The sequence below is a fragment of the Caloenas nicobarica genome, chromosome 3 (genome assembly GCF_036013445.1).
Source record: "Caloenas nicobarica isolate bCalNic1 chromosome 3, bCalNic1.hap1, whole genome shotgun sequence".
Taxonomy (NCBI): domain Eukaryota; kingdom Metazoa; phylum Chordata; class Aves; order Columbiformes; family Columbidae; genus Caloenas; species Caloenas nicobarica.
In genome coordinates this window covers 117,517,928-117,530,014 of record NC_088247.1, presented here as the reverse complement: position 1 = coordinate 117,530,014, position 12,087 = coordinate 117,517,928, and the positions used below count along the sequence as shown (strand labels likewise).

General features: G+C 40.5%; 1 protein-coding gene across 4 annotated transcripts in view; it reads left to right on the top strand.

The window, feature by feature from the left end:
• Positions 1 to 12,087, top strand: part of PLCB1 (phospholipase C beta 1) — a 370,006-nt gene that overhangs the window by 225,945 nt on the left and 131,974 nt on the right. For all 4 annotated transcript variants that reach the window (XM_065630670.1, XM_065630673.1, XM_065630671.1 and 1 more), the window contains 2 exons: positions 3,873 to 3,973; positions 5,235 to 5,401. In XM_065630670.1, the coding sequence (XP_065486742.1) occupies positions 3,873 to 3,973; positions 5,235 to 5,401 (268 nt within the window). The remainder of the gene's footprint in view (positions 1 to 3,872; positions 3,974 to 5,234; positions 5,402 to 12,087) is intronic.

The following is a 12,087-nucleotide window of genomic DNA, read 5'->3' as shown; positions in this document are numbered from 1 at the left end:
TCGAGCCTTTCTTTGGTTGGGACAAAAGATAAATATGCTTTATGCAACAAAGAAAAACTGTGTTGATCATCTTGGAAAAATATTTCAGAAGCTAAGTGCTTAAGAAGCCTGAAACTCTGAATCTCATAGATGTAATGGAGTAGAAGAAAATCGGTTCTTCAACTACAGCTTTTTTCTTTGTGTTCCTGTTTGTTTGAACAAGTAAAATTCTTAACTTCAGCTTCCAGCTTTTCTGCCCCATTGTACTATAGGACAGTGTTCCCATAAAGCCTGGAAGAACACTGGACTCCTCGCAGTGTGCAAGACATGAATATCAGGGAATCTTCCTCAGTAAAACCACACCAAATTATTCAGAGAATTCGTGAAAGTCTCTCATGGACATCAATGGCTTTGGCTTTTTGGGTGGTTTGTATTCATGCCTCATGAAGATCCCTCTAAGGGTCTCCTTTCCAAGTTTCATAGAAAAAACGGACTTCTCATTGTTTAGGAAGATACGGAGCTCATTGGCCGTGAGTTTCACGTGATGAGCGCTACAGCCTAGATTGGGTTGAGCAGCTGAGCATGACTGCAATGGGACAACCCATGGATTTCAAGTCAAGCACGTTTTCAAAGCGTGGATTTCTTTATTTCTGTATTTCTGGGTCAGACCTGCCATATATAGAGTCTTGCAGAACCAAACTCTGTGTGATCTGAGTTTCAGCAGCATTCATCATCCGGCAGATCTGAAAGCAGGCAAGTGTTTAAGTAAATGTTTAAATTAAGCTTTAAAATATACCAGTGAGGTTTCAAGTTTGGCATCTGATTTCCCTATGATTTTTTTTTTTTTTTTATCTTGGCTACTTTGGAGAAAAGGGGAGCACTTTTTCTTATTGTTGGATATATTTGTTTTGGTTTTAATCGAAGGTGCTTTAAATAGAATTTGAAGAGCTTTTATTTTAGTCGCCTATTTGGCTGTGAAGACCAGTTTCTGCTTTCCGGTTAATGTGGAGGTTCAGAACGAAGCACCAGCAAGCGCGACTGTTAAAATAGAGCAACCAGCTTTTGAGTCTTGTCTGTGCAAATAATCTGAATTAGCTGTTGTGCTGCCGAATATATAACAGACTGGATACAGATGTTAGGAAAGCAGGCAGGTTACCAAAACAAATCATAAATCGACAGTGCTTGAAATTAGTAGAAAGTCTTAATCCACAATAAAATTGAATGCCAATAATCAGCAAAGCTGGAAATGAGGGATGCTGTCGTGTGGTACAGAAAGTTTGTGATTTGTTCGTTGATCTCAAAAAAGACATGAGCCCATAAGGTGTGTGGGTGGTTCCAGTGAAATGTGGATGGCTCAGACCAGGCTGAGGAAAGGGGCAGCGTATTTTAATCCCTTTCGACAGGCAGGCTTTGGGAATCCAAATATAGTTGTTGGAGGTTGTGCCTGGGGTGGCAAATGCTTGCAGCAAGGCTTTCATCTCCCATCTATGTGTTTTGTAGTCCAGCAATTATGTTACCAGTAGGAAGTAATTATTGAAAGGTTCTGTGCTGTGCCTGGAGACTTGTGTTGGTTATCCTCTTTGTAGATAGGCGTTTGGAGGTACATGTTGGGAAACTGAGGTGAATTTTCTTAATTGGAACCAAGTGGAAAATAAAAGCCCAGATTTAAGGCTATTGGAAAAGACCCACATTTTGTTCAGTGTTGAGCACCTTCAGGTCCCCATGAAGGAAAAATAGGTCAGTGGGAGACTGTAATTCTGTGGTGATTACAGAATCAATGTTTAAAATGCCCTTAGGAGAAGTGCTGGCTGAGGAGCAGTACCCTGCTGAATAGGGATTATAGGCTGAGGGAACAGAGGAGAGTGGGGGGCCAGCTTTAACAGCAAAATTCACAAGCTTTATGAATCCTGCCTTTAGGAAAACACAAGTATCAGCAGTTGTACTCTCAACCAAAACCACCGCAGCTCAAGTTTATCAAAGCGTAGTGGGTGCAGTTTCGCATGTAATTAGGTGTCGCTGGCAGCTGTCGCTGGAAGGAGCTATTTCCATCTTCCAACTTCAGATTTCAGACTTCTCCATCCACCCTTGCACCAGATTCAGCAGTTGTGCCGTTGGCGAGTTACCTGGCTCTGCGAGCCGATCCCATAGTAAAGAGCATGAGGTTGTTTTGGCTGGGTAAGTTTTGAACCGGTTCACTCTGCAGCTGCTTACGCGGTTCCAAAAGAGAGGAAGATACAAGGGTCTGGTGAGCTTAGACCATTGGAGCCTGGAGATGATAACCAGGTGGAACAGCGAAAAAGCCCAACTCGGTCTGAGTGTGGGCTGGATCTGGTTCAATCTGCACTTGCAGACAGAAACGCCAAGCGATGGTCACGGTACAAAACCCTCTGGAGCCTTTGCGAGTCTCACAGATGACAGGAGAGATGAAGTGCCACCCATGGTATTTATTTATTTATTTTAACCTAAAGCAGGAAAAATATGGAAAAGTTTCCTTCCGTCTAACAAAGGCTTGAATCGACGCTTCTGGTTTCCTTGGCAACGGTGTTAAACAGGCAGAATAAATAAAAACAATGATTTCCTCTATTGGTAGCTTGCTTTTGAGATGACTGGCTTCAACAGCAGTTAAAAGCAAGTGGCTTTGGGTCCAAGTTACAATTTGGCATCACATGGGCACCTGGTGCTCCCAGAGACTACATGTCATAGCTTTTGAAAATATTGCCTTGCATAGAGGAAACTCAAAATCAGATTTTCAGTATGTGCGTCCCACATCGGTTTTGTTTTCCTTGTTCCTTTATAAGGCTTTCTCTCTGCAAAATACAAGTTTCTGTGCCATTTTCCTTTCTTGGTGCATTGATGCGAAGGCAGAAGCCAGTGCGCACATCGTTACTGTTCTGTGCTGAAAAAAGCTTTGCACGTAATCCTTGGGGTCATCATTTCTTCCCAGCCCCGCTAAAGCAGCAGCACTTGCTGTCTTCTGCAAAATCGCTGGAGCTTGAAGGCAGCACGTGCAAGTAAGAAGAGAGTTCTTGAGCTTCGTACAAAGTACTGTTTTCCTTCTCCAGTCCAGCAATTCCCTCCAGTTAAAAGCAGAAATTATGTTTTTTTAGAGAAAAACCAGTAGATGTGATAGCGATGATGAAAGTGTCATCTAGAAGCAGGATTAAATGTGACTTGTTCTAAATTTTAGAAAATGTAAGGAAAAAGTGCTATTTCTTCTACAGGAGAGCTTTTTTAATCAATTACTGTAAAAGAAATCTGATTGCCACATGTGTTACGCTGAGCGTTTAGGATGAAGACGTATGGAAAAGCCACGTTGCATGAGTCTTGCCCAGAACTATGATGTCTTGAATGTGTATCTTCGGGAAGGAAAAGGAAGCATTTCTGCTGCTGTCAGAGCATAAGAGCACTAATAATGACTCAGTGACCCAGTTTGTTCCCTGGTTCTTTGAAAGCTTTGGAAAGATGAGTGATGTGCTCGTCCTCGGTAACGCTGCCCTTTCCCTCGCTGAAACACGCGGACTCAGCACCACCGGCCAGCTGCCCCGCTGGGAGTGAGCTCTGGGGCTTCTTCGGGATCGATACACCTATTTATTTTACAGAAAAAGAGGTTAGATGGACAGATGTCCGTCCTTTCTTCTTCACAGGTGCTCAGAGAAAGAGAGAACGTCCCTTTATGGAAACTAAAATGACAAATGTATTTATATATTTTTTTTTAAAAGATGTACTCTTTAAGCTGCTCTGTTATTCAGGGGAATTTATTTTTCTGCAAAATCCGGGCTCCTCTACATTGCAGGAAGCAAATCGAAAGCAGTGCAGTAGTGAGTGATCTGTTTACAAAGAGTGTATAAAAGTGCTGTATCGTTCTTTCACCATTTTTTTTTCTTGTGTTGCAGAATGATTCGATTCCTCAAGATGACTTCACGCCAGATGTGTACAGAGTGTTCTTGAACAACCTCTGCCCTCGGCCTGAGATCGACCATATCTTTTCTGAGTTGTAAGAAAAGATGCTCATTTATTTATTATTATTTTTTCCCCTTCACTGATTTTCTGTGCTGAGGATGGCAAAGTAGGTTATTTAGACTACAGCACCGTGCAGCAATTGCCAAGAACAGATTTCAATGTCAAGCAGGCCTGTTATTTAACCTTGGATCAAGGGTTCATTCTCTCGCAGGTTGTTGCCTCCTTTTCTAATGGCCAGAGTTTTAAAGTAATTTGTTTCTAAAGGAGCAGAACTGCCGGGTCATGTTTTTCTGTACAGATTAGGATAGTTTAGGCTTCCGTGAAAGTAAAGGAAGAAGAGTAATAAGCAATAACAGCACACAAAAGGTGTGAGAATATGTATAATCGCCCCCAAAAGCTTAATTAGGAGTTGCAAAAAATGCAGTAACTTAGGATGTGTGCATCATGAATTCACACCGTGAAATTAAATTAGCAGCCAGCTACAACTGGTTCATACTTTCAGTTACAAGCCATATAGCTTGTGTTGCTTCTACCCCTTGCCGCAAGTCGTCGTACTTCCCAGTTTCAGCAAAGTCTGATCAATGGAGCCAGAACGCGAGGCAATATGAAAGCAAAGTAATTTCCAAAATACATCCCAAGACCACCAAAGCAATTAGTGAACTTAGCTCTGCATCAAGGGTGTGCTCACGTACTCCTTTTCTGCTTATTTTCTCTAAGGCTGAGGTTTCAGAAGAACTCAGCCTTGGCCCAATTTGCTCCCGTTGAACCCGGAGCTGACTTTCTGTTGCTCTCACAGAGTAGAAGTGGCCCAGTCCCAAGTGCTGCTGACAACCCCAAGCACGTCACCTGGCTTGGAGGCTTCCTGGGTCTCTGTCCGGGTACAAATTGTACGCTCCTCTTTTTGCTAACTCTTGGTAAAATCAAATAGTTGGGCCAGGAATGCCAGCAGAGTGTTTGTGGCAAGCTCGGGATTGAATTCCACATCGTTTTCTCTTTTAAGTTGCTTAGTTCCAGGAATTCAGAGGAATGAAAAGCTTTTAGCATTGCTCTAACTCTTCGCATTGATGCCAATAATACTCAATGCTTTTAAACATCTCACTCCTAGCTGTTTGATGAAGAATGTTTGTTGTTACATGCTCGCAAAGTAAATTAGTCCAGAGATGCAGTAGGACAATGTTTTTGTTGTACGACAGTTTGAGTCTTGTTTCAGTTTCCCTTGGAAGTTACAGAACATTGAACAAGATTTCAAGGAAATGTATTTTAATGGCTTTGCTGTTGCTTTAATTTTTCTCCAGTGGTGCCAAGAGCAAACCATACCTTACTGTTGACCAGATGATGGAATTCATAAATTTTAAACAACGTGATCCACGATTAAATGAAATCCTTTACCCACCATTAAAACAGGAACAAGTTCAGCAGCTGATTGAGAAGTATGAACCCAACAGTAATCTGGCAAAGAAAGGTCGGTGGTTTTTATCTTCTCGCTGTACTCAGTTTCTGATTTGAAACATGACTCAATTATCCTACAGCACATGCTAAAGCAAAAATTGGTTCAGAATCAAATTGCCTTTCCAACTATCTGCTTTTGGATCGTACAAGCCTGCGAGACATCGTGTGGTGCATTTTTAGATGTATTTGGTAGAGATCAATTTAGAAAGGATGAGGCTGGTTTCGGTATTTAGTTTTCAGTATGTGTAATTGATAGTTTAGAAAAAGTGCTCTGGCGTGCAAACTTCAGCAGAAACCTTACTATCATGCTGACTGTTTACCGGTACACAAAGTAAGATGTGATAGTAGCTGAGTATGTTTTGTGCTATAATCACAGAAAATTCCCTTTTGAAAATCTCAAGTGATGTCAGGGCTTAACTGGGCATTTCGCCAAAGCCAGTGAGAGAACTCCTGCTCAAATCTCTGCAGATTTTTGCTACCACCACAAGTCTTAAAATAGCACTGAATTAATGTCTTATCCTATTCCATTCCAATCCCCATAGCCTGATGATTACCACAGCTTTTAATGTGTTTATACCTTAGAAATTTTAGGGGAATGGGAATGTCCTGAAAAACAGATCTAATATGAAAAAACTGGTTTGATCCAGAGGAAACACAAAGACACGTTTCCCAAAAGCCTAAAGGTTAACTGAAGGGACTCCCACCCATCTCCCTGGAAGCCTTCTGACCTTGATGTCTTCCTGAAGGAAACCTGTGGCTCTCGATGCCACGATCAACGTTGTCTCAAGGCAAAAAACTTGTAATTTTTCTCATAAGGCTTCTTATTTTTCTAGCCCAGACAAATTTAGTGTTTCCAGAGGTTTTGACGGAGGGTTAAATCCTGCTGCTTTGTCATGCGTACCCAAACTGTCTCTTGACGTCAGTGAGAATACTTGCATTAATAGATGAAAACACATTGTGACCTCTTCTCTCGTCCATGCAAATATTAGAATATTGCTCTGTGCTTACCTTATTTCACATCAACCACAGGAAAGTCTGGTGCCTAAAAGATCATTCTTATTATCCAAATATTGGCACTTCATATAAACCAAATAAAGGATTTATTACAGGGTGGTGTGCTAGCAGAACACCAAAGTCAAAATGAAATCACTTCCTGACTAGTGATAAGGAGGAAGCATGAAACAAACATCAGAAAGAGGGTGTTGTGATGGCATTTGCTAACACCCTCTGAGCAGGATTTGTGAGACACCTCCAGGTTACCCCAATTTACATTGGTGCACACATCTGCTGCAGGCTCTTGCTCTTCCATAGGTGCCTCTCTCCCTGACTGTGATTTATATTGCTCTTACAGAATCAGTTCTCACAGAAAATGCTGGTTTTGACAAGGGAAAGGCAGGTCATAGACAGTTCATTCCTCTTGTGTTGTTTTGGGGTTTTTTCCCCCCCTTCAAACTCATGCACTGATGTCCTGCAAACTCTGACAGAGCTGGCACAACCTTTAGGCCACCTCTGTGCTGCAGACACCACCTCATAGATAGCACCCTGTCTGGCAGCTGAGCTGCTAACCAGGCTCCAGTGCAAATCCTGAGCTTACTGTGTTGAAATTACAGGAACTGGCTAATCAGGAATGACATGGGCGCACGATATTTTCTATACATCTGCTCTGAGCTGGGAATGCAATTCATTGTATATTTAATGAAGTGTAGGTGTGCGTTCGATCCTACACTCACAGAATAATTGCAAACAAATGCTGCATGTCTGTAAAATGTCACCAAAATATAGCAGTGCATATTCAAAATAATGATTTCAACTTGTAATATGGTGTTTTGTGAAAGGGATTGCCACTCAGCCTTTCTGCTGTCGGGAAGGATTGTTCACAGGCTGAACTGCAGGGAGGGCAGGCCCAAGGGACACACTTCAGTGACACTTTCCCTGCCACTGAAACTTTACTCCCTTGGGCTGCTGAGTGTGTTTTTCAGTAGACCTGTGGACGTTCAAACCACAGTTAGATGTGGTCCACTGTTACACATCCGTTAACTTACCTTAACTTCCCACTTCTGCCGCTCAGGTATTCTGCTACATTTCTTGTGGTGGCATTGTCCCTTATTTGCCAAGGACCAAAGCCAGTGCAGAGGCAGAGATGGAAATAGAATGTCAGCAAGATCAAATAGAAACTTTAGGGCACCCAAACCACCAGCTAAAATTGGTAAGAAGGTAGCAGAAGCCTTCATCCAGCACAGTTCTCAAAGAAAAGGGGACCCAACAGCTCCGTGAAGATAGGTGGGCTTAGAGTCCTTGTCCACGTGCTCTTTTTTGCTCCTGTGTTTCAAAGTTGAGCTGGAAGATGTTCCAACTCAACAACTCCACAGGATTAATGGAGAACAGCAAAAAATAGAAGAGCAGTGTAGGGAAGAGATGAGTAGTGTAAAAACACACATGAGGCAGAGGTGAGGACGTGGGAGACTTAGATGATAAACAGGGTAACGGAGTTATAGGTGGCCTGAGGGTGACTTCACTGCTGTTGTACCAGGGCAGTGCAATTAAATAATTGGACTTCTGGAGCAGTTTTGCAGTTTTGGTTCAAGAAGCAAGCCAGAAGATCTGACAACATGGTATATGTATTTGTTCTTTCTTGGCAATGGGAAGTCACTCCTTTGAAGTAAACCACAGATATGGTTCCGGAACAGAAGAAAATATCATGAAGAAATGTAAAAGTTGTGATGAATTGCTTCTTTTGAGTAATGTGTGATTTTAAGTACTTTCTGGTGGTAGACACTCTAGAGGCTTGTTCACAAGAATTAGGTGATATAAATTGCCAGTCTTCATGCCAGTTGAATCACTTTCCTCAGGTTGTTCTAGAGTTTGAACATTGCATCTGCTCAGTGTGTGTGGCTTATGCACCTGCCTGCACGCGGGTATGTTGGTGTTTGCACAAGCTGCCTTTCTGGCAGGTTCTGTTCGTTACCTTGTTTCATTATTATAACATCAGATTGCAGAGAGGAGAGGGACAAAACAGACATAAATGGTGAAGGTCTATTCACTTGCATGTTTATTTCTGTAGTATTTTTATATTTCTATATTAAACAATCTATCTGATGTTCAGGTGTCCCACTGAAATAAAGGGATTCATGTTCAGCATCCTCATGTGATAAGCCTGCACAGTCCTTATTAAAATTGCCAGAGAAAATTAGTTTTACAAAAGCCCGAGGCAAACTTAGTGGCAAATGTCCTTATTTTTCAGGTATTCTGTAAGGCCACAAATGCTACATTTTTAATCATCTTTCACAAAGTTAGCCAAAATATATGTAGGCTTTGGTTGTTTTTTTTTTTTTTTTCCCCCTGTGCGCATTAGCACACATCAGGATGCAGACTTAAACTCAATACTTGCGCTTCACAGGGAGTAAAAGATTTTATACTGTGGGAGTAGGATTTCATGTTTGCGACATGCAGAATGTCCTGGCCTCAATGCAGTAAATCACTTAAGCATATGCTTAACTTTAGGGGTGGTGTGGGAAGAGAGGGTAGTTATATAAAAGTCTTTTATGCTCCATTTCCTTGAACATCATATTAATTCTATACTGAAGCTTAATTCTCATGATCGCTTATTTCCCAATGTCGTTGAAGTGAAATTTCTTAGCAAATAAAATGCTATACATTGAAAAGTTCCTTTAAGTGCAATTAGGGGGTTTTCCTTGAAAACTTTAATCTAAATTCATAAAATGGAAACTATGTGCCTTCGTACAGAAGCTGACTCCTTGCTCCCACTAGTCTGTTTGGGCAGTTCTAGACCTTCACTCATCTGATGATTGCATCTGCTTATTATTTCTCATCTAACCGTATTCATAATCTGTGTACACACACTGTACAACAATATTCTCTTTTAACTTATTCTTCTCTCATACCTTATTAAATGAATTTCTAAAGAATGGTTGTACTGTTTCTCAATCTTCATAGCACTAGCCAAATGCTTTTGACATCTCATAATTCTCCATTCCTCTAATGGACATTATAACCCTTTTTCTGTACCTGTTGCAGCTAAATTACAGTATTTGGAACACAGTAAGCCAGAACTGTACATAATATTTTAAACTTTTTCAACATGGCTCTTCAGGTACCGGGTAAAATCAAATACCAGTTTGTTTACTGGATAAGGGCCTTAGGTTGCAGAGTTTTGAGTAAAAAGGCTGCCCATGTTCCTGCTCGTTGGTAACATATTTTGGGTTATTGTATTGCTGGGACGCGATTGAGCTTTTGCAGCATCAGCAGATACACGGGCTTGACATCTACATAGGTTAAGCATCTGGAGTAGTATTTTATTGTGGTTGAAGCAGGCTGTTGTGATTAATGCTTTGTGTCATACAGTGAAGGAGATTAATGCACTATGTATAGCGTGTTTGCTTATCAGGTGGAAGCAGAAGGAAGTTCCTGGTACTGCTGAGCAGACTCTTGCTGTCAGGAAAACCATCCCAGGGGACTTTTAGGGCTGGTTAAGTAGGATCTTGTAGTTTGGAATTTTCAGGCTGTAAAGCATTTGCATGAGGTGGCTGGCACAACTGCTAAAATGTTATTCCCTTTCAAGTTACCAGGTTGATAATGGGATGCGTATTAATAAATCAGTTGCCAAGTGGTTGATTGGGAATTTCCTTATTTGCTTCTATTTCTACAAAGGCTTGTATGAAAGTAAGTTGTTTAGGATCTTGTTACAGATGGGAGATGGGACGTGGATGCTGAGTTTCAGGTCTCTCTGCTTTGCAGCATCCAGACCCTCAGGGATGATAGTCCTAGTTTCTAATAATGCAATGAATTTCTAAAAGTTTCTAAGTTCAGAAGGACCCCAGAACTTTGAGAGCTCAAATCACATTGTCTCAGTTTTAACCTTTCATTCTAAAACCAGTAAATGTTTGGAAAACCACTGAGTAACAGTCGTGGCTCTAGGGACGTCCTGTGTCTCTTTAAGACTCTAAGCGTGCAAGAAGAGCTATACCATGTACCAGACCAGCAATGAAGAGCATGAAACCAAGGCCTGCTAGGGAAAGGAGACGTGAAAAAGCTGGAATCGTGCTATAGCAATAAAATATATGCTTCCCAGCTTCCTCGTTGGTGGGAGCAAGGCAAGGGTTAGGTTATTATTAGTCATTATTTTTAGAGTGGTTTTTATTGAGATTGTCTTGTCTGTGGTGTAAGCTTTAAAAATAGAGTCTGGAAGTGCTCTGGAGATTTTCCTGGCCAAAGGATCTGTACACCAGATTGTACTTACTAGAAGGCATCTTTGAGATAAGTAATAGCATAAAGATGTTAGGTTTTTTTCTCTTAAGTATATGTTTGTTTAAAAAATATCTCTGCCTATTTAATTTTAAAGGGCCAAACCTTTAGATCTGCACAGAAGAAAGGAGCTTTGCTCTTAACATTTCACAGTGTTTCTTCTCCAGATTTTCTCAGCTCTACCTATTTGGAAATCCTGTCTGTCAGGTTCAATTAGACATGTATTTAGAAGGGTTGTAGGGGTGCTGGTTCTATGACTCTCTTTGAATTCTAGTATTAATTCTGTTTTGCGAGCGCACATTTATTGGTAGCTGTTATGCTGGCTTTTTCTTAGGTAATAAATGAAGCAATTAACATTAGATTAAGATATTTAATTCTATACAGTATTTACTACATGCTTTTCTCATGGCAGCCTTAACACCAGGCTATATTCACTTCAGTACAAATGTGGTTTTTCCTTCCTTAAACATCAATACGTTTTAAACATTTTCATCCCACCACATTAAATTCACCTTTTAGTAACTGCTTAAGAATAATTACACATTGGAGTCTTTTGATGGCAGAAGGGGGTCATTTCCTAGGCAACAGACTTTAATGGCAAAAACAAGTACCGTGCAACTGTGGCTACACTTCTAAGACATACTTCATAATATTTAAAGCATAAATTCTGATGTATAAACCATGCAGCCAAATGATGGAGTTTTCTGGCACTGAAACGTTTGTAGGAAGTGATACAAAATGGTTGAAATCCTTCAGCCTCCTAACCGTAACGTTGGAAATAAAGAATACTTACTAAAAAACCCATTAACTTTGGGATTTTTCAGTGCTTTCCAGCATTCCAGTTGTACAAGAGAAGAGCTCTCAGTGTTGTTTCTCATTCTCAAATGATGACAGAACAATAGATTCCAGGCAGAATTTATTACTCTTTAAATTTTATATGCCACACAAAAGTTGTAGCCTATGCCGTGCTGTCAGCAACAAGTGCTAAGTTACATAACTTGCCAGAAGAACCTTGTTAAAAATTATTTTTAAATGTGTATGTATATGCAACAAATGTTAGTATGAATAATGTATCACCATAAATAAGTTAATGGAAACTATACTTGTCAAAATGAACTTGCAAAATACATTTCTATGATGCATTGTATATTAGTTGCTTGATTTCTAGTTACTAGTTAAGCTGTAAAATTCATTTTGGATCTTACAATGGTTTGGAAGATCGCATCTCAAGTATAAGACTAAATGCTGTAAAAGTCTTTTAGAATGGAAAATCCTCAGTTATGGGGTTTTTTGCATCTGCTTTGCAGGCAAAGTGCTTCATCTTTCTAACTTAACTGTAACAACTTGACAACATAAAATGTGATGTGGACTGATAATAATGGATTTTGCAACAGTGAACCAAGACACAGTAGTATTTGGCTCAGTAAAAAGCAAAAG